The sequence below is a fragment of the Podarcis vaucheri genome (genome assembly GCF_965113315.1).
Source record: "Podarcis vaucheri genome assembly, chromosome: 5".
Classification (NCBI taxonomy): domain Eukaryota; kingdom Metazoa; phylum Chordata; class Lepidosauria; order Squamata; family Lacertidae; genus Podarcis; species Podarcis vaucheri.
Window position 1 is genome coordinate 29,620,115 of NC_138763.1, and position 23,488 is coordinate 29,643,602.

The 23,488-nt window shown below is 38.1% G+C and overlaps 1 protein-coding gene across 1 annotated transcript in view; it reads right to left on the reverse strand.

The window, feature by feature from the left end:
• RASA2 (RAS p21 protein activator 2) overlaps positions 1 to 23,488 on the reverse strand; it is a 49,403-nt gene that overhangs the window by 15,732 nt on the left and 10,183 nt on the right. The window contains exons 3-18 of the mRNA XM_082224163.1: positions 22,839 to 22,942; positions 21,688 to 21,782; positions 18,559 to 18,635; positions 16,698 to 16,781; positions 15,872 to 15,944; positions 12,700 to 12,776; positions 11,478 to 11,576; positions 10,612 to 10,768; positions 9,932 to 10,080; positions 8,484 to 8,598; positions 7,464 to 7,538; positions 5,947 to 6,070; positions 4,277 to 4,383; positions 1,157 to 1,243; positions 994 to 1,071; positions 218 to 291 (exon numbers count right to left, since the gene is read on the reverse strand). Of these exons, the coding sequence (XP_082080289.1) occupies positions 218 to 291; positions 994 to 1,071; positions 1,157 to 1,243; positions 4,277 to 4,383; positions 5,947 to 6,070; positions 7,464 to 7,538; positions 8,484 to 8,598; positions 9,932 to 10,080; positions 10,612 to 10,768; positions 11,478 to 11,576; positions 12,700 to 12,776; positions 15,872 to 15,944; positions 16,698 to 16,781; positions 18,559 to 18,635; positions 21,688 to 21,782; positions 22,839 to 22,942 (1,575 nt within the window). The remainder of the gene's footprint in view (positions 1 to 217; positions 292 to 993; positions 1,072 to 1,156; positions 1,244 to 4,276; positions 4,384 to 5,946; positions 6,071 to 7,463; positions 7,539 to 8,483; positions 8,599 to 9,931; positions 10,081 to 10,611; positions 10,769 to 11,477; positions 11,577 to 12,699; positions 12,777 to 15,871; positions 15,945 to 16,697; positions 16,782 to 18,558; positions 18,636 to 21,687; positions 21,783 to 22,838; positions 22,943 to 23,488) is intronic.

The window sequence follows — 23,488 nt, forward strand, 5'->3', positions numbered from 1 at the left end:
GGAATCTTGTACTGATAAAAAGGGGTATTTTGTATACAATGGTAATCTGAGCAAGAAATTGTGTACATATGTAAGTAGGCTACTGCCTCAGAGAGCGTTGGCACTTAAGTAGTCAGGGAAGCAAAGGTTCTAGGCTGGAACTAGTTCAAAGAGATGGCAAAAATAATGTATTCAAGCAAAACACTTGTCAGTATACAGTACTTTGTACTTCAGTTACCCTTCTTTTAGATGAATCGACTCGCTCATGACACTTGGCTCTTTAGTTTCAGTAGATGATACCTCATCTAAAAACTAAAAGAGAACATGTTAAAATAATGTGAATTGTTTTCCATACACAACTGTAGAAGCTTTTAAAAAAATCAATATACATGAAATTTCAGGCGGTTGCTGATGACGGAGGTAGGAGAGAAAAGAACTCTGGGAGGCAGGCTTTTCTCTCCGGCCTAACAGATCAGATCGTTTCCCCCCAGCTTTCATTGATCCTTCGTTAAGCTAAGTTCTTCTACTTTCAAATAGAAGAAAGTAGAACATGGAGACCATGTTAAAATAATGTGAATTGTTTTCCATACTTAACTGTAGAAACTTTTGTAAAAGCTTTTTAAAAAATCAATATACATGAACTCTAAGCTAACCTAAGTTAATTTACAGTTCTAAGATGTTGTTTCTGTATTTTACCTTCACATTTGATCTAAAATATTGCATCTTAAAAACATTTCTGCCATTGTACTTTAGCAAAACAAGTGTGCACGTGAGGGGCACAGGGTGGTATTGTGCAGTAAACAGAGGATTAGACTTGTACCAGGAAGATCTGGGTTCAAACCACTAGCCAGCTGTAAGCAACTGATTTGCCCATCTATTGATCTAACCTACCTCACAGTTGTGTATATCAAAAGGGATAGCCTCCAAGTACAGTTCCTGACATCCTTGGAGGAATGCAAGAAAAAAATGGACGCATACTTTAACTAAAATAATGTGTATATATATTAAAAATACCTTTTTGACAGCTTCAATATATGCCTCTTCCTGAAACATTTTGAAAAATTCACACATAAATGTCTCCTTGAAGCTTGACTAAAAGAGAGAAAATTGAAGTGAGTAAACCTTAGCAATTAAGATTCCAGAAGCAAAACAAAATAATAAATAATCAGGTACTTACTAGCTTGCTTTTAGACAAACTTCCCCAGCTCCCCAGTGTCTGAATGGCTTTTGATATAAGGGTTAATGTTCTAGATGTCTGTGCATCCTAAAAGAAACAGATAAGAAACAGGTAAAGTTGCCATTTTACTGGTGTCATAGTATTGTTTTAGGTCCCTGCTATAAAAAAAAAAATTCAGGCAAGTCAACCCAGACATGCACATGTGACATGTATTTTAATATGTGATTTTATAATGTAAACATTTTTTTAAAATGATCTGATTTACATTTTGAATCTTGGGTCACCTTGTTTTTAACATCTGATTCTATTATTTTTAATAGAATTTATAATTAGAATTTAATTTATATTTTATGTAAAGCACTTAGAAACTTGATTAAATTGTATATAAATCTTGTTAAATAACTAATAGTATTACAATGAAAGAACATCTACCAAGTACTTTACTGCACAGCTGCCACATGGCAGCTTTCATATAAGCAGCATGGAGATGGATACAGCATGAAGCAGTGTTTTGCAGACTCCAACAAATTTTCATGGGCACAAGGGCCTTTGATACAAGCAGAGGCCCCTATTAATAGAAGTGGCACAGCATGGGGAAGGCTATAATTTTTGCCAATGCTCCTGCAGCTTCTTGTGCACCTCCCATACTGTTCTGGAAGGTCTTCAATCATTCAGAGCGGATTTATTTGGGAGGGCATGAGCAGCAGGTGAAAATGTCCCCCCTCTGTTACTAGGCAATGAGAGTGTTATTTCAGTGAGCAGAAGTCCCCTCATGAGAGGTACTGTTTCAGTCTATTAGTAGATGAAACATCTTCCATTATAGATTCTGGTTCTACAGTTTGATATGTCTCCACCAAACAAAAAGAGCTGTACTTTATTGCTTAAAAGGAGCCAAGGTTTTACGGAAATATTCTACTTCATTTATTTATGAAAATGCATTTAAAAGATGTATATACCAGTTCATTGCAAGAAAACCTTTAAGTGTTTTACATAAATATCCATATTTAAGATGTTAAACATTTGTGCTAACTTTACAATACACAGACACTGAAACATTTCACTTATTTGAATATTTAAAGGCTATGCCCTAACATAATCTTTGAATCAGAGACTGAGCAATATTGTTTTGCTCCAATTCATGTAACTAGCTGAATATTTATTTTGTAGCAGAATAGCGTCTTGAATTAAATCTGACATTTCTATTAATGCCCCTTCTGAACGACTGGATGCTACATGAAGGAATGTATTTCGACCTCACCAAACCACATAGTTACCTAAGGACACAGTGGTGCCACTTCTATGACTTCTATTAAGTCTCTCCTCTTTTGCTAACAAGGACCAGAATCCTAAGAAGAGGTATGAGTGAGAGGGAGCAGTGACAGGCGAAAATGAGTACAGTGGATACATGGTGTGCTGGTAAGAAGTGGGGAGCATAGAAAGGACATTGCTCCAAGAACATGGAACCAGGAACTACATGCAGTGGTGCAGAAAATGTTTTGGAAAAATGTTTTGTGTCATAAGTTCATTAGTAACACTGAATGGATGCCAATTGCAAACACAGTATTAGGCAAGTTTGGCAGGTTCTAAGTTGTAAATAATGTTTTACAGGTAATTAACTCTAACATTGTCTTTAAATCTTGCAAGAAAAATGTCTACATAACAATAGATATTAAGTGTGCATTAATTTCTCCCCTCAAATATTTGTGGTCAAATGCTTTGTGGCATATGGGGGGGGGGGAAGGAATGTTAACTTTTTTTGCTCTGTTTACTAAATTGCAAGTGAAGCAAACACAATAAATTAGATCACTCTTTGGAGCATCAGAAAATGTTTCTGATGCAAGTTAGCCTATGCAACGTGAATAGGAAAAACTTCCCATTCAAAGTTTTCCAGAAAACACATGTCACTGATTACATGAACAGTAGCTATAGCAGTACTATTCAGTATCCTCTAATTAAGAAAGTACACTGCCATAAAGCAGGGGTAGGCAACCTAAGGCCCGTGGGCCACAAGCGGCCCACAGGGGTCATTTAACCAGCCCCCAAGCCAACCCCAAACTGAGCCGCCCACTTGGTGAGTCCCTGCGCGCTGCGCTAAACTGGCACAGCGCCTTGCTTCTGCGATGCCAGAAATCGCATCTGCGCAGACGCCGGAAATTGTAGGCACACATGCTCACACATGCGTGCAATCTGGCCCATGGAAGGATCTCCACTGGAGTGAACCAGCCCAGGCTAGGTAAACCTTGCCAACCCCTGGCCATAAAGAGTATATTGATTTATAATAGCTTTTCCATATGTTTAATATCTTAGACCCAAGTAGTTCACTCCACTACTACTTCATAAGCAATGTTGCAAAACTGATGCCTTTGAATACTGTTGCTGGGACTCACAAATGGGAAAAAAGGTTGTCATGGGCTTCCCTTATGCATCTGGTTAGTCACTGTGAGAACAGGACATTGATCTAGATGGGCCTTTGGCCTGAACCAGCAGGGCTCTATTAAAGTTCTTATAAGACAATCTATAAATGAGCATCAATAACCCAAGAAAAGAAAGCTATTATTGTGGAATATTTTCTTTTTTGAGATGAGCAGTGCACAATGCTTTTGGGGCCACTTTCTATGCAATGTTCTTACTACAATGAAAACATCTCTGTGTAGGAAAAGTTACATAGAATGTTTCACATGATACCAAGCTACAACTGTCCCATTTGACATCCTGAACAACATTCTCTACACATTACCAGAATATTAACAATAAAGCTTTCTACACACCCCTTCAAGATAACCCAGACTTCTCTTTTAGGGCTTTCTGTCACTGTTTGAGATTACTTTGAAGTCAATAGGAAATGCAACCATATACCATACAAGTGATCAGGGTGCCAGCTACCTACTCATATCAATTTTCCAATTATTATTATTAATATTCAGGCAGGATAATAGCTCAGAACCGTAGGGGACTTAGGGACTATGTAGTTACCTAGAGTTTACTTAAATTATATCCAGGAGGCCTAAAAACTGACAGTTCAACTCTCCATTCACAATGCAAACGCTAGGCTTATTTCTATATTTATCTTCCTAACAAACCTTGCCTAGAGAGTTTGGACAGAACATTATTAAAACTTACGGGATGATGAGGTCGTAAATGGAAAGTATGAGGCGATACTACAGCTACAGCAAAGAAACGAAGAAATATAAAGCTGCTCACTGCAGAATATTGTACATGAGGGTCATCTGCAGAGAAAAACCATGAAATGTAAGATGTATTACAAGTTGGTAGGAAATGAAGACAATGAAAAACTTTAGCAGGATAATGTCATTAGAAAAAGAAGTACTGTTCTTTGGCAGAATAAAGAACTAGCAAGTAGGATGAAATGAAAGTGTGGTTATGATGCAAGATGCTTTTGCCATTTGTTATAGGGCACAAATAAGAACTGTAACACATTTGGTTGTACCTAAACTATGATTTAGTCATGTACACAAACCTTGAGCTTGTGAGCTCCATCTCCCCTCCTCCAGCACTATTGCAGAGAGGAAACTGGAAGGGTTTGCTTCTGTTTTCAGTTAATCATGGCTTATTATTGTGTCTGAACAAAAACTATACCAATTCTTCTCTATGTTTTATGGAAACAAGCCAGGATTTGAAGTTGGCTTGTTTACTTAAACCATAGTTAAGACTTTGGTTTGCTTCACAGCTGTGCTGGAGAAAAGGGAATGGGGAGCTCATAAACGCAAGGCCCATTAATGTAAACCAATCAGCCCCAGCCAGTATGACGAATGGTAAGAGACATTTACAGTTAGGAGTTCAACCTATTCTGGAGGGAACAGGTTCCCCATCCCTTATGTAAACCATCGTTTATAATTATGTACAACTGAAGCTACTATTTATATTTTATATCAGATAAACTATACATTCTAATAGTTTTCAGAGAACACATATTTTACTCTATACCAAGAAGGCTATTTCCCCTTTTTTATGTTGGGGGAGATGTTGTATAGTATATGTATTTCAATATAAAATACGTATAACAACGTACTATTCAACTTGCTATTCAAAGCTTCACACATTTTAACCAATAAGTAACAGATGCATGACTGTATTCAAAATGTTGTCTAATGCAACATTTTAAAACACGATGTGTGTTTGTATTTTTCTCTTATACTGTATGTCTCTTATCTTGTGCTCTTTTCATACTGATGCTTTGGTATAACAAGCATGCAGTTCTGATGCCAAATAGTATAGATTAACAAATACATATGCTCCGTACAGTGGTGCCTCGCAAGACGAAATTAATCCGTTCCGCGAGTCTCTTCGTCTAGCGGTTTTTTCGTCTTGCGAAGCAACCCTATTAGCGGCTTAGCGCTATTAGCGGTTTAGCGGCTATTAAAGGCTTAGCAGCTATAAAAGGCTTAGCGGATTAGCGGCTAAAAGGCTATTAGCGGCTTAGAAAAAGGGGGGAAAGCGAAAAAAAATCGGAATGCTCGCAAGACGTTTTCGTCTTGCAAAGCAAGCCCATAGGGAAAATCGTCTTGCGAAGCAGCTCAAAAACGGAAAACCCTTTCGTCTAGCGGGTTTTCCGTCTTGCGAGGCATTCGTCTTGCGGGGCACCACTGTACACAGCCTACAGAAAGCAGGTCATGTTTACAATAAACATTTTTAAAGTCTATTGAAAATGTAAAGTTGCAAATTCAGTCATTTCAGTTTCCTTATGAATGCTACTGGACAACTATTTGAGAACACTTCCATGGACTTCAAGAGGTCTTACATAAGTTTTTAATTAAAAAAAATAGACTTACTAGAAAATCTTTCAGCAGCCAAGCGCCTCAGAGAACAGAACACATCACACATTAATTTAGGGCAACTTATACTTGACTGTACAACTGTACTGAATACTTTGTCAACATAGAAGCGCAGATTTTCCTAGAAGGCAAACAAATTATTTCAGAAATCCATATTGTTTTATTCTATTGTCAAAGAAAAATGTAATACAAAATTTTACACACAAGTTCTCCATTCTAGCATAACAATGGCAATCTTTTGGGAACAGAGGCAAATGTAAATCATATACTTTAAAGGTCAATAAAACACACTGGCATATGTACAGGTTATTCACATCTTATGTGAAGGTTGCGTTCTGGAGATATAGAGTGTAAAGCCAAAATAGAGTATAGTCAAAACAACCCTGTGGAAACTTGGAAATGCCCCATAAAAAGCACAGCACACGTTCTCCAAGGCCACTCTTACTCTCTCCCCTCCCATGCTCTCCCAAAGCAACTTGTACTCTACCTCTGCATGATCTCCAAGGTGAGTGCAATGATGGGTGGGATTGCCTATGTCCCCCCCCCCGCCGCCAGATGCCCACCCCTTTTGATTTTGATTTTTTTCGGCCAAGTGCATAAAGTTCAAATTATGCATGTAAAACATACGTAAGTTGCGAGTTACCTGCATACATAGTTACACAATAGAAAAGTGCACTGACATCTTCTACTTTCACTGCTGCCAATGGTACAAGCTAGCCAAAAGACAATCCATATATCACTACCAATGCTTACTGTTAATAATTAGAAACATAACCTTTTTATGGTACAAAGTGGCTTACAAATTCTATCTTTATTGCAGCTCACTCATACTTTTATTTTAACAAAGAGAAACCTGATACTTAATAGCAACAACTCTCAAGGCTACCATAATGGGTCCAGGTTTTGATCCCAACAATGTAAGGTGCATGTTCAGTATTATGAACTGAATTATGAACTAATTTACAGTAGTACTTATTTATACTGAGGTCTACATAATGGAAGTTACAGTATACAGAGAACATTGGTAACTGTAAGCCAGCACAAGTGGAAGAATTACACTCAGATTCTAAGCAATTTTGCTTGATGTTGAAGTTTATCATGGCTAACATTTATCACTCCAAAAATTGATTATACACTAGCTCAGGGGTGGGGAACCTTTTGCAGCCCAAGGCTGCATTCTGGCAACCTTCCAGGTCCCATATGCCAGTGGTAGGAGACACTGGAGGCAAAAATGGAGAAATCAATTAATGTAAATTTTTTATACAGTAGGCTGGTTTACACACCTCTGTCCTTCATTAAGAAAAGCAAGAGGCATTATCAAAGTTCTATAACACATTCTAGCCAGGCAAAAACACTCAAAGAGAGCACAAAGCAGGGCCAATAGGGATGTAGCCGAGAAGAGTCCAGAGGTTGAGACAGAGAGGCTTAGAGAGCTGCCTCAGGGCCAGGCCTGAGGTTCCCCTTCTCTGCACTAGGTCCTTGAATATAAGCTGAACAAAATCATTTAAACACACCTGGTGTATTTCAACATTATCAGCTTCTTTCAGTTTCAAAGGATCAATTTCGCAAGGTTTGGGATTATCACATATCTGAAAACAAGAGTAAAATTTTAGTCAGTTATATCAGGACAGGCATTATTCAGGTCTGTTCTCCTTTACTGAGCCAGAGGTAAGAAGAGGGGCAAAACCCATCAATGTTTCCCCAGAAGCTGCCTGTAGGCATACTGCAAACTTTTGAAAAAAAGATGGCCACTGCATGTTTATGTTTCTAGTGGCTGCATTCACACCTTAAAACCATGCATCCTCAAGGAGGAAGGTACCTTGATTTCCCTCCTTTTCTTTTCTTCCAGTCTTCCTTAATATGCTAAAAAGGTGCACCCGCAGTAGCAATCTAGTAAGTTAATGGCAACATTGTGGATAAGTGTTTTATTACCCCACTCCCCTCATGATCCTGGAGATTGGATTTCAGGCTAGCCCAGATGAAGAAGTTTTATGTATATAAACTGTTAAGAACAGACATCAGCTGTTTCCTTCCTGTAACTGACTTATATGAATAGGATCAGAACTACATAGGCACAGGTGCACATACACATACATGGATGATACTGAAGAGATCACTTCCAGTCCTTTTAGGTATGAGTTGTCGTAGGCAACTTCATTCATTTAGCAGTAGTATTCTTGCTGCTGAGAAACACGTCTGCATACTGTATGTACAGTATTTAGGGGCACAGCATGCAGATTACAATCATATGGAAAGCCACCACACTTGTTTGGAAGCTGTAGAGATTTCCCATAATATGTGTAGTGGAACCCTTCTACACTTTACAAGAGTCAAGATAACACACCATGCAGATGTTTTGTGGCAAGCAGGAACTGTATTATGTGGTCCTTAGCAGTTTTGTTGGGGTGCTCACTGGCTGATATCTAAGAAACAACTCTGCACTGAGTCACTGGTTAATAAAGCTGGAAGCAGTGCCAAAAAAATAATATTTAACCAACCAGCTTTGGAAACTTTAATGCATAATGTTACAGTACCTCATCAAGAATTGGTTTTAATGTAACTTTCAGGTAGTGCTTTCCCACTATTTTCATCATTTCATCTAGGCATCGAGTAGCTAAAGAATTCCCTCTGAAGATTGTATTTGCTTCCCTGCAAAGCAATACGAATCATTGAGAATTCAAGATGGAAGGAATATATAAATCATAACCTAAGTTTTCTGTGAAAAGTTTCTAGCAATCTAGCTCATATACAGATGGTATTCAGAAACCAGAGTTTAAAACACCTGCAATATCTGTGATATATTTAGCTAACTAAGATTAAATAGGTGTCAATGCCTACTGGAAGCCAAACTAGTTATAAACTTTAAGTCATCCTTATAGAGCTGTAAAGAAAAATCTGCCCTAAGCAGACACCTATCCTATTCACAACTGACAGAAATCAAGACTAGGAAAGGTATCTTCAATGATTAAAGCTAACAACTTTTAAAATGTAGAAGACACAAACCTATCATCCTAGGTACCTCTTTTTCAACCAGTTTGGCAGTATTGGTAGTGAACTGTCAATTAAACATCCCCAAACCTATCTTCAAAAACACATCTGAAAATGTCAATTCCTTTACACAAGTACATTCCTATTTGACAAAAGGACAAACTGTCCTTTCTTCTGGTTCTGTCTACAAGTAGAATGTTGTGCTGTATGATTGGATCTTTATTCAGAGTCAAAGCAGAGCTAGCAATATAGGCAACTAATAATGAAGGTTCAGCAAGTTATCCACAGTAATGGGATCACACAGACACACACCTAGGTTTAGTCTGCCACCTGAGTTCCACTATAAGAGGTCCACAAACTATGGCTAACCTTAGTAACCAGTAAAATCTGTGTTCACCCTGAGACCAGGAGGGGGGTGACATATTATTTTGGGGCCATACTGATCTTCAGAGAAGTCTCCCAAGTGCTCCACACTGATAGGGCAGTGAGGGGGAACAGTGTCTGGCAGATACTCCCTGCCCTTCCTCAGGTTCAGGAGATCAATGGACCTTGCCAGAATTTTAGTTCAGTTTAGTTCTACTATAGTTCTTATTTAAGTTTACTTATTTATTTCATAAAATTTATACTGCTTGATTATAGAATATAGAAAACCTCAAAGTGGTTTACAAAATTTCTTGGGATATTGGGGACCAATGTATAGCAGAGGCAGGTTCATTTGTGGACCCATGTCAAGCATGCATTTTGCATTACCATCAAGCAACTTGTTTGATACCTTTTGCTAAGGTAGTTTGAAGCAGCAAATTTTACAAGTTTTACACGCTTACTATTGTTACAATTTATACCTGTCCTTCCCCCAAGGTCCCAGGGGCAGGTTACAACAATTAAAACACAATATTTAAAACAGTTTAAAACATCTTAAAATTACAGAAATATGCACTTGTCATGGACACCAATACTGGGAGGAGGGAGAAAAGAGGGAAAATGAAATACTTACTGGGTATCCGTCAATTCTAACTCTGCCACTGCAGTGATAAATTGTACTAGTTTATGATGATGTATCAACAACCTTACAAGAGGCAAAATGGCATCATATTTATCTCGACATACTTCAGCCAAAATGTAAGCAGAAGAAGCAGAAATAGGCTATAAAAAGGGGAAAATATAACTGAAATAAGTACCAGCTGTACCAAATGGAAAGACACCAGAATTTGAATCAATTCCAAAATGTAGACGTATAATGTTCTAAATTCGCCCTGGATTATGTATGCCTAGAACATTTTCTTTGAACTGCAATTCTCAAGCCAGCCACATCAAATAGCTTTTGAAATGCCACCTTTTCAAGACACAAGGAGTGGCTTTTAAAAATATAGTTAAATACTCTCATGGTTGTACAGTGTACCTCTTCAAGAGCATTTAACTATTTTTAAAAAGTAACAGTGTTACCTACAACTACACATACTAATATAAGTAAAAGAATTATAAGTACTTATAAGTAACAGTATTGTTTTTCCTATCTATATCTATATCTATCTATAATTATGATTATGACTGCAGTGACAAATCTGGGTATCCTTTTACAGCCATGCAAGGTAGAATTGTGACACCGGCCAAGAGGCAAATATGATATGGTATAACTTGCTCTTAAATGGTTAAACAGTCCCCAAAGCAGGTTACCTCAACTTCTGATGACTTTAGCAGCAAGTTTCTGAGGGAAGCATAGTACTGTGATGGAAGCACATAGTCTTCAGCATAACATATATTCAGTCTAAGTGATCCATGATCATCCGTTTTGGACGACTTATTTCCATTGTCTCTTGGCTGTAGAAGGTACCTTAAAAAAGAAAATCCAAGTGACAGAGATTCATTTTGTATTTTATTTATAGTTCACCAAGTAAAGTTAGGTCTAGAATAAAGAAGCAGCAATAACCTTGCCCTTTCCTTCTTTCCTTTTATTTTAGCTAACTTGAATTTGCTTATTAAGATAAATTTTTGACTTTTTAAATTAATACTGAAATACACCAAGCATTTACTTGCATCAACTATTATTTTAAGCACTACCACTTTTAGATGTGGAGTTTGTGCTTGATGTAAGCAAGTCAAGAAATAAATGTATTAATATATTTGAAATATATATGCTTAACTGGCATTTATTTACTTGCATGTTTTTTAAACAGCCTGCCATCAAAAGTGTGTGCAGAAAAAGGAAATACATAACAAAAAACAATATTCAGATTATCACAATAATAGCAATGGATAAGGAAAAAAAGATAAAGGGGTAAAGGTGGTGGTCTCTCAGGTAAACTGATCCCAAGCTGAACAGGGGCTTCTATACCAATAGTGAAATTTAAATTTGGCCTAGTAGAATGCTGTGAGGCAGTGCAATGCCTAGAAGAATAATGTCAAGTACGATTCTGCAGGAAACAACTGTAGCACAACTGTTTGTTTCCAGTTACAAACACTTTCATACAGTCATACAGATAACAAAACCTATCCTTTTGTTTTAACTATGTCACATGCTGCCTTTTGCCTAGTTTTCTTACCATGCTTGGAAGGAATCACTTCCTAACACCTTGACAGGAATCTTGATTTCTCCTAGGAAAAGGTCTTGTACCAAGTTACCATTGTTCCATAAATCAATCCTGAAAGTTAAATAATAGTTAACCATTTTTTGTCATAATCATTTTTCATATAACTGTAAAAGTCATTATCATCACATAGAGAACCACACCAATTCAGCATGCACACAAACAAGTTTATAACCTCACACGCAATAGTTTAAGTTAGACAAAAAGTGTCCTATTTCTATAAAAGGCAACCATGTCAGCATACTGGTTAAAAGTGTGGCTTTATCAATAAGATAAAAGCAATATTGGATGAACTGAGGCACTAAAAAAAAGAAAAGAGTGACATTACCATTTTCTTCTCAAGCATTTGCAGTTCTGTTTGCATTTATTAATATTCCTACTTTTTGCTCTTTCTGACTAAACTGTAACACTTCAATGACACATGCACTGATTTTTATTTTTTAGTCCAAGCTCTTACAACCTAAAAAGCTGTAAGACTCCCAAAGGCATGCACTCTATGTGGGTTGTTGAGTCTTACCTCACTGACATTTCTGTTAAGACAGCACATATATTAAGAAGAAAAGAAATAAAATCCATTGTGTTGTGGCATGATTGATGTTCCCTTGCCTCCCTAAATGAGTTGCCTATTGTGATTTTCACTCAGATGTTCCAAATTACCCTACCTACATAGTTCAAGCAAGTTAAGAAATAAACTATTCCTATCCTCAGCTTTTCAGATGATAATTCTTTCTCCTTGGGTTTAAAGTGGAGTCAAGATGAAGACAGGGACTTGGGTGTTTCCACTCCCTTCCTGCTCCCCTCCCAACCAGGGGAAAGCACTGAGCTAAGAGATAACTTTTTCCCACAGCAAAGAGAGCAGGGGAGCCCAATGCCAGCTACAGCATACAAAGAAATAAGACTCATTTTAGTTAAGTAATACTGAATATACCACAATTGCTATATAAAACAGGTAGTCAGATGTTCTGCTAAATTAACTGTTCAGGTTATGAAAGTAATTATCATGAGCTCTCTAAGGCTGTTTTAGACTCACACCCACCCTGCCTCCAGCCAAAGTTGGATATTATTTAAGTGGACAGCTTTCTGTAGTCCTTGAGTAATGTTTTTATCTCCATCATAAAAACCATTGACAGTTTTGTATAAAAATAAATAATTGGTTTTAATATACTAAGGAATATACCTGACTTCCAGCTTCTCAATATCTTCTTCTTCCACCTGAAACTGTGATTTTTTGGTGTAACTACTGGACCTTGTTACCTGCAAGTAAAACTCATGTAAGTAAGTTATTTCTCCTTTTGCATTTTGAAGTCTACCAATACCACACATTTACTACAAAAAGAATCAAAGTTATTCTAATATATCCCAAAACTGAGTGAGGAAACTCTTAATATATTTAGAGGGTTATAATTGTAATTGCCCTTATCTACAATTTGGATCTGGCGAAATAAGGCACAAAGGATTAAACTAAATGTCAAGAAGGTAGTAAAGAATCACATCCTTCCATCAGCTACCATATAAATGACCATCAGCAATACTGTTTTGAAGGCTGCCCATAGTCTTGATGCCTAAGGGTGTTTACTTTGCACTCCAAAGGTCAGAGAACTTTTTCTCCCCTTGCCCAGAATTCTAAATGGCAAAATAATTGCACAGACATCAAACTGAAGAAGTATGAAAGCAGAAAAGCAAAGGGTTACATTGTATGTTGTCATAGTTACCATTTTTCAACAGGATGAGAATAGCTAGTTCTCAAACTGATCCACTAGAAATGCTAAGGCTGGAGAGTTCCTGAATCTTCAAGTGATTCAGGTCCCCAGAATCTGGAATGCATGCCACTTTCACCTTCCTCTGTCACCAGGTCAGAGAAATAAATCAAAATTTCCTTCGTAGGTCTACATAATTTATGGGTTGTATCCAACTAAGTAGACCCACTAAAATTAATGGACCTAAGTTAGTCATATTCATTCATTTCAATGAATACAGGGCTAACACTGGATACAACCTTATGTTTGTGCTGACATGCTGAGGATTTAAAAATATGGGTGGGAATGATCACTGCCTCCTCCACCCACCAAAACCCAGCTCTAGCAATATGTGGTGCATACAACAGTAGATAACTTGCAGGCATTAGCTCTGAAGAAAGGGGTGGGGCTTGTTGTGGAGCTAGTGCCTCCACTCAACAGAAGCTTTGAAGGTGAAAGAAAGCTAACCCCTTCCTTTTCCTCCCAAACAACCCATGTCTGTTTGTCACAAACTGATCTTCTAACCAAACTGTTTTGGCTTTGGGGACGGAGGGCCCAAATTGCTGGTTAGCAGCTGGGATTTGAGAACTGATGGGAAGGGAAAGGGGAGAAAGCTCTGTTCCATGCTAATCTTCTCTGTATCATTCTAATTTTAGTATATGTGCTGCCAAAGAGAGCATGGAGAAAACTCTGTTCCATCTTCCCTTTCTCCTCCTCTCCCCCACCAATTTCCGGGGCTCCTCCCATATGAAGAAATGTCAAGTGTGGTAGATGAAAACTACAGACATGCATACCACAGCTGACCATGTGAGCAAGAGGAATGTTATAAGCCATTCCTGGATATTTTACAAGCTGCATATTATTTCATAAACACAATAGTGTCAATATTGTACAGTTATCAGTCAAGTATAATTCACAACCACAGCAACAATGATTTTCTGCTTTCTATTCTGCAGAAGGATTAAGCTGATGACCTTAAAGGAAGAAGACTTACCATGATTTGTGGATATTTTCAGAACTGAATATCAGAATTACATTTTAACACCATAAACTAGATTTGATCTATACTTCAACAATTACATAACTAAACTATTAAAAAAAAACACAAATCAATTGTTTTGAATTGCTTTGCAACACTTGCTGCTAAATCAGATGGCAGGTGATCAGATTTTTTTTTTTAACCTTGTAAAATGTGCTTCACTAAGTTACAAACATTAACAGAAGCATTCAGGGGAAAGCCAAACGACAGTTAGGCTGTGAAGAAGCCTTCCATTCAAGCCACTGATATGTAAAGCAAAGACTGCATTTCTAGCCACATACAGCAGAAATCATAATGGAGAACATCTATGAACAAATACCGTGCCCAAGATTTTTGAAGCAAAAAACTGATCAGCAATTGGGAAGAAATGAGGCTTTATTACAAAAAGATGAATCAAGCAGCTCATATTTTGAGCTGCATGAGCTCATAGTGGGAAAATTCAAACCATCCTTTGAGCTACACATATTTTAAATAGCCTCAAAAATGGCTACCTAAGATTTATGCACAACTTACAGTCCACATATTTGTCTCCAAACTCCTGAAGCTTACTGTTTATTCCCACTGTTCTTGACTTCCTAGCAATTTTCTTCTGGTCTACATTGAATGCTCTTACTAAACTCAGACCAATCCAAAGATCTCTGCCTGTATCCTTCATAGCCTGCTACCTTTTATACAACTAACTTTTCTTCCTTGAAATCCTCCACTACAGATTTTCTCTGACTGATCTTCATTATCTGTCAAATCACATGTTCAATATTTCCACTGGGAAATGCCTCCGCAGTTCCTCCTTTCTTTTGGGTGGGGTGGGTAAGGCTTCAGCATGCTGCTCTTGGTCCCCAGCAGTTCCTCCTTCTTAAAAGACCTTAAACTTCATGGTTTTCAATACCACCTATATGCTGTTGACATCCAGCTTTACTTCTATGTCTCCCACCCTGTCTAATCCATCTTTGCCTACTTATTCAATATATGTATTTGGAGATTTTCTATCACTTTCTCAAACTCAATATGTCTAAGACTAGACTATATATCTTTTCTTCCAAGCTTCCCTCTCCTCTATCATTCTCCTTATCTTCTAACATTATTAAAATTCATTAGCCCAGTCTGTACTTCCTGCTAAGCAAAACCATTGTTCAATGCAAATGTGCCAGAGAGGAGATTGCAGCCACTTTTCTATTCCCCAGTTGCTCTGCTCCTGCATGCTATTAAGCCATAGTTTGACAAAGGCAAATCTGGGCTTGTAGTTTCACACACCCCGACAATCTGCACAGCACAGGACAAACCTAGCTTGCACAGCTCAGGGTTAGTCCGGAGAGAGCTATTCACAGAGTCTATGCATTTGCACCAAGCCATAGTTTGGCTTAGTGGGATGTGCAAAAAAGACTACTAGGTTAGCCAAGTATAGTTCTGATTTAGGTTTTCATTCTCTATTATTTTGTTTTGTTTAAAATCTGACCCTTTGACTAAAACTCTGCCTATCTCTCTGGTGACCTCCCGTATTAAGTCAGCTAACAAAGGAGACGCTGGCATAAATGCACAGACAACACACCAAAAGCTTCTTTTGATAGATTACTTACCTCAAAATAAAATGTTTCATTAAATTGTGGATTGCTTGTTTTCTTCTTTACTTTTGTCTTCTTTTGGTCATTCCTATTCCAATATGGTACATTTTTACCATACAGAACTTAAAAACATACAATTATAAAAACACTGTATTGATATGAATGAACCATGCAGTTAAACTATGTTTATGAAAGGCCTGTCTTCAAACAGGAAAGGCATTCTTTGTAAACTGGATGCATTACTGATAACTTGAATTTGTGTAGCCCTACTGAAGTCAATATAAGTGTTACACACAGGTGTACATACATGTGGGAGGAGTATATATTCCAAATAAATAAGAAACATATGTAACTAGTATCCACCCTCTCCACCAGATAATATGCCTGCCATTTCTGAAAGATCTGGTCATGGAGTGGTGGTCATTTCTGGTGGAGAGGGTGGATCTGGCCTGAGAAATTTGTACTGCAGGTCTACCTTACTGTTGCTTCTCTGTCGGTAGACCAGCTGTCTATCTACAGGTGGACCTGGCACCCAGACAATGTCTTTCCACACACTGCTGATCTCCTCAGTTATTTTCCCAGAACAGACTTGGGGGAGGGGACACCCTGGGAGAGAAGTCCTATTGCACAAATGGAAGTCCTTTGGCAAACATAACTTGTCAAACGTTGTCAAGAAATTGATTACATTTTCCACAATTGTGTTACTAACATTAGGCTTCTGTACATTAATCAACTGAAAATTGGTGCAATATTTCATTTCCTTTTCAACATCACTAAATTTGTGTACGTTTAATTTTCCTATTTTATTTAAGACAGTGTGAATGTATGTTAAAAGTATTACCTTGAAGGACCCACAACAGACACTGTAGCATAAGGATCACAATTTTGTCCGTTAATAAGAGGAAGTCCATGACATTCCTTCAAGCTAGAATTTTAAAAATGCAAATTAATTCAGTTGCAGTTTCAAGTCTAATGGATAAAGACACACTGACCATGTATGACCATTACTGCCTGGTCATGAATTTCTCTTTTAATAAGGTGCTCAAGAAGATACTGTTGGTTCAGCTTCAGGCACTCTTGGGAGATACTGATTATCTAGACTCTGGGTTAAACCCTAGTTTTGGGACTGAATTGGCCTTGATCACTCTTGTGGCTACCTTCATTAAGACAAGGAAAAAGGGAGTGGGATCCTGTTATTTCTTGTGCAGAATTCAACTGCATGTTTAAAGTTTAGTCAATTAACTCCACATTGGAGGTCTAGGTACTCTCCAGGAAACCATCTATTTGTCTAAGATCAGTCGTTTCCTCACCACTTTTATACTAAGTTAACCATGCTAATTAATTCTTGGATTCTACAAGAGGTGTTGCCTCCTTCCTGTGTGTGACCTGTGAATACAGAAGAGAATGTCTGAAATCTTGCGAAACCAGCTGTGACTGCTCAGCACTTCACAAAGCTTAATTACATTGTCTCTTTGAATGGTCATCTCCTAATGTTTGTGGAAGCCTTTCCTCCGGCAAGCTAGCCAACAGCATTTTGGCTCATATCCAAAGCATATTTGGTCCCTTCCTCTTCCAGTTAAACTGGTTTTGTCTATTAAAAGGCAGACTGTGGAGATGGTATACTAGAGAAAAGAGAACTTTTGGGGGTTAGAATGTGCCTTGTCTTTTATTCTCCTAAGTAGATTCACTACTGTTCTACATTAGCAGCCTAGTGTTTCTGACTGCTCCTAGAACAAGACTAGTGAAAGTCAGAAATTGGCTCAGAAACCTGGTAATTAACAACTGCCAGAACAAAACTTGGAATATAGCACATGAGTAAAACTTATTAGTTATAACTATCATGGGGAAAACAGTGTGTCAAAGAAAAAGTTATTTATTAGCCACTGTAATTCAGGGGGTGTTGTTGAAAGGTACCGTAATTATCATATTTTTTTATTTGAGAACGTTAGTGGTGGAACAGTTGTATTTCCTTTCCCCTTCATTACCATGTCAGCTTTCAATTGTACTATTAAGACATATCTATATCTGTCACTGTATGAAATGGCCCTTAGAAGTCCCACAACATGCAAGCCAACATCCTTGCAGACCTGATGTAAACCTTGGAACATCTTCCACTGATGTAAGCAGTAGAGGGAGAAGTCAGACAACATTGGTATCTTCATATTGAATGCATCTTTGTGCAAGTTCTTGTCCCTATCACAGGCAGAGGTGCACCAGTGCATGTGCAGTGAGGAAAGACAGTGGCAGAAAAGATGGACCATCTTGTTTGTGCCTCAGCTGTGAAGTCCATTCACATCTTATGGGATACACTGCCAACTTCCTTTCCCATTACTCCTTTGTATAACTTGAGACACCAATGCTAACCAGAAGTGTATAAAAAACACCACTGATTACATTGCTGCAAGCATTCAGCAACACTACAGAACCAAAAAGGTCTAAAAGAGTCTCTTCCACATGTCCAGTACTTGGTGGTGGTTTTACGTTCAGCAGGAAGGCAGGCAGTTCATTTTATGCTGAAGTGGAATCTTTGAAAACACATTTGTTCAACTTGCATTTGGCTAAGTTTGCTGTACTTAAACCTTTAAGCTTCTATTTTTTAATTGTGTTTTCACGTGTTTTATAACACTGAAAGCTGACTTGAATTACCCTGTCAATGTTCATTAGCAAGCAAAACAAGAATAAGAATTGATAAATGTTCTTACTGTACTACTAGTTGCTGGCAGACTGATCCATTATCTGTAATCAACTCATTCAGTTTTAATTCGAGGTGAACTTTTCCCTGTCAATTAAAAAAAAAGAAGGTTCAGCTGCAAGAGCCTGTGTGTTGAATTTATGAAATAACCTAGCACCTGCTTAATAAGAGCAAGACAAGAGCTGACAGGCTCTTTAGCATCACTAGCATGAAATATGTGATTGACTGAATAAGCTGTATGTGAGTAGGTGTCAGACAAGTATTAGACACTGTATTTTATATTTGTTAATGCAGAAAATTGTTATCAACTTAGAATACTATTTTGGTATTACTTGTAAATAATTTTTCCTATTCAGTTTTTCCATTACAGTGGTGCCCCGCAAGACGAATGCCTCGCAAGACGGAAACCCCGCTAGACGAAAGGGTTTTCCATTTTTGAGCTGCTTCGCAAGACGATTTTCCCTATGGGCTTGCTTTGCAAGACGAAAACGTCTTGCGAGTGTTCCGATTTTTTTTCGCTTTCCCCCCCTTTTTCTAAGCCGCTAATAGCCTTTTAGCCACTAATCCGCTAAGCCTTTAATAGCCGCTAAGCCTTTAATAGCTGCTAAACCGCTAATAGCGCTAATCCGCTAAGCCGCTAATAGGGTTGCTTCGCAAGACGAAAAAACCGCTAGACGAAGAGACTCGCGGAACGGATTAATTTCGTCTTGCGAGGCACCACTGTATAAGATAATTACATTATATGAATTTTAAGAATTATGATTCTTTGTATATGAGAGCACTTGGTGCTTTGTTTTTTTTTTTAAATGAAAATTATCCCTATTTTAAAATGAAGAGTTCTTATAAAATCTTCAAGGAGGATCTGATCATCTACATCAGGTGAGGGGAACCTTTCACCCTCCAGATGTTGCTGAACTACAGCACCCATCAGCCCCTGCAAGCATGGTCAATGACCACTGATAATAGGAGTTGCAGTTCAGCAACATCTGAAGGGCCAAAGTTCCCCACACCTGTTCTACATTTTGTAGAGATTCAGAATAGCTTCAGGTAAAGAAGACTAGGCTATGATGCAATATTCATAATATCACCTTTAAAAATGGCATTGTGTGTGTGCGCGCGCAAATACACACAGACACCCCACCTTGAAAATGAACTGCTAGTAGTACTTTGTGCCTATATGAACACACCCTAAACAAGGTAGGCTTGTTATTTTGGAAGCAATAAAAAAGTCACTGACAGAACACTTCCGGACTCAGACACTGAGCACCTCTATAATTAACTGCTATTAGTGTACTAAAAATTCTTTCTAAAGTGCTTAGGTATTCAACCTGTGAAGGCTATCAAGTGACAGTTGTCTGAAACAGTTCCCCTGAAAGCAAAACACAATGAATGACAAGCATAATACATAGGGGAATCTTCCTGGCAGCAAAATGACACACAATTCAGTCAAAATTAAACACATGCTTAACTTTGTCAAGTCAACATGCCTTGTAAAGGCCTAGCTTGGTGGGTCACACTTTTTTCTACCAAACTGGGTTGATACTCAAGCTTAAAAAAATATATAGCTGCTTCACTGCCCATGTTTACACTGTTGTACTGACACAGGAGTAATCGCCAGAAAACATGTATTCCGTGGGGCCACTGCATAATTAAATGATTTGGTGCAAGCAAATTTCTACTCTTTTTAAAAAGAAAAGTTCAGGGGGGGAAATAAACATGTATGGTGAGGGTCCAGAAAAAAGCAAAACAATGAATACATTTTCTGGATTAGTGTCAGTACTATCCCAGATTCATATTGTATACAGTTACTATACCATTTTTCCAAACAAACCTCCATGACTTCTCTGTCAATCTAATTATCACCAAAATATTGCTTTAGATGTTGCAATGCACATATATACTGAGGCAAACCCCAGCATGTCTCAGGAATGGTGAGCAATGTCTATTATTAGAGGTTAATCTAGCAGGGACATTTCCTCCAGCATGACACCTATGTCACAATGCCATGTAGTTTGCTTTGCCTGTAACCAAGCCCAAAATATTTACTTGGAAATTCCAACATTCAGCTGTACATTTGCCATTGTTATCATACACATTACTGCATGATTCACATATACCTAAACTATTTACAGGACAACTAAAACTGCTGTTTAATCAAGAAGCAGCTGTCTTATTTCATAAGAGCTGTATACGCTATTTCTAAAACAATTAAGTTGGAATTAGAGCACCTCCAATATACCACAGATAAAGAGAAATAAATATACACAGATACATTACCATGCACAGGAAAACAATCAACATTTGCAAAAGAGAATTATAAACTGTTTCATCATTGATAAGTTAGAATTTTCTTTTCCAACTATACTATGAAAAGGGATTGAAATGGGGGCCCACCCCCAAGATGTGAAGGTCCATGAAAAGAAAAAAATAAGAAACAGTGGTTCCCCGCCCACCCCCAATCATCTCCCCCCTGAGCCTTCACATCTTCACCCCTCCCGCTGACTGTAAAGTACCGTAGCCTTCTCTGGGAAGAGTACAGAAAAACAGAAATGATTTGCAGCAAGACAAAGTGTAACTGAGGGATCTACACAGGACATAGCCGAGCCCTATTACCCCCACTCAACTTTGGTGCCTACAGTTAGTGAATCACACCATTCCAGGGAATAGGAGGCACACACAGGCTTCCTAGATAACTTCCCTCTCCACTCTGTAATCACAGAAGAGATTCAGAACGTCTTACAATATGGAGCATTTTTAAACTATACATACATTTGCTGTAGTTTGAAAAATGTTATAGGCTATTTTTATAAAATATATTTAATTCACGTTCAGAACTTCTGAAGTGCCCTAAGAGAAGGAAAATAAATTCTAAACTGAAATATTTTAAACTGGCACACAAGAAATTAAAGATATACATGCCCAGGTTTCAATTGTCCCATGCTAGTTTTTAAGACTGATTTTTGTGAACACATTGCAGACAGGCCATTTTTCTGATGGACTAGGAACAATGCAGCACAAAAACTGCATTCATTTCATGCAGCATGGGGAATCTTAAGTAAAATTACAAATAAACATGGGGGTGGGGAAGAAAGACTTTCATTGACACAATACATTAACTTTTACATCTATTCAATTTTACCTGAACCTCTGAATTAGAATCAACAGGCTGAAGCATAAACCATGTTTCCTTGCCAGAGTATTTGCTCAAATCTTCTTTTTTGATAGCTACTTTGCCTAAAAGGAGGGAAATAAAATTACCTATTTGACAGTACATGTTATTCAGTGTTGGGTAGAAATGCTATTTTTCATTTTAGCATCTAACATTGCTCTAGAGAAAATTTTAAAATAATCACCATACAGTGTGTCCTAAGCAAAGAAGTCCAGTAGCAGCAGGTGTTGGGGATGGGAGTATTTATTGGCACTATTTGAAACTAAATGAAAAACGCTTTAAGAGAAAACACTTCACTGTGGGGCCTGTAGGTCAACTGGGAACACATGTTGTGGCAAGATTGATGGCTACTGGGTGGGCGTTGGTCTGCTCAATCATTTAGAGAGAAAACTACCAGAGACACTATGTAATACAGTGGAACCTCAGTTTTCGAACGTCTCGGCTTCCATTTTCAAACATGCCTCAGAAGTCGAACGGTCTTCTGGAATCGATTACGTTCGACAACCGAGGTTCCACTGTAAAGTGTTGAATTACAATTAATGGTGGCATAAGGCAAGTGTAAGAACTTCCACTTGTGCAAAGCTTGACCCCTGATTTTCACTAATTCTCTTATACAATGTACAACTTCTCCCAAGGGTTGGAGGGGTCCCTCCAGAATAAAGGATATGATGCAGCGGATTGCATTAGGTAGGAAGATCAGTGAAAACTGGTTGTCCTACTTTATGTGAATGTGTTTGCCTAATGCCATCATTGGATACAATCCATAAAAATAAACACATACATTTGAAAATAATAAGATACCTGTCTACAGTTTTACCTTTAATAAAACAAACCCACCACTGAACATTAAGAGGCATATCAAACTAAATCAAACTCTAAGTAGACCCACTGAAATGAGTTGACACGACAAACCAATTTCAGTGGGTCTACACAGATTATGACTTAGGTGGCTACCATCCTGACTTCAATTTATAGCTTAGTCAACAGAATATGAGATGCTTCATCTCAGTGTCGCAGATTCAAGCCCCATGTTGGGCAAAAGATTTCTGCACTGCAGGGGGTTGGCCTAGATGACCCTTGTGATCCCTTTCAACCCAACAATTCTATGATTCTATACTTACCTATACGCAGATCCCTCTGTAAAACACTTTTCTCATAAATATAAAATGATAAACACTGGAATGTCCTTGGTATTTCAAAGTAGAACTCTTCTCCAAAAAATGGGCTGGGGAAAGAAATCAAACAGGTTCTTAGCAAAGTAACTGAATATTTTACAATGTTTCATCACCATTATAACTTGCTGTAGAATCCTATTTTATGTAATTTTTATAACTGGATTCTCCTCTTGAATGTAAGCCTCTTGCAAGGAATTACCGTATTGGCCCGAATATAAGCCGCACCTTTAAAATGGGGGGAGGGGGAATTCCTGAATATATGCCGCTCCATTCCTCACTGCTTCTGGCTGCATACTTGGTGGGGGGAGCCACGCTGCACTGCCGGCAGCCTTTCCGCTTCCTCTCTCTTTCACTTCCCAGCCTTGGGGGAAAGGATGGGGGACTATGTGCAGGGCAGGCGCTGCTCTGCCACACTCCTGGTACTGTTTGCCCCACGCTCCTGGCTGCACACTGCAAGGTCACAAATATAAGCCACACTTTAACTTTTCATGGTAGGAATTTGGGGAAAAAGTGAGGCTTATATTCAGGCCAATACGGTCGTTATTTCTCCCAAAATGCTAAACAGTGCAAAGCATTTTCAAGAGTCATGTTTATAC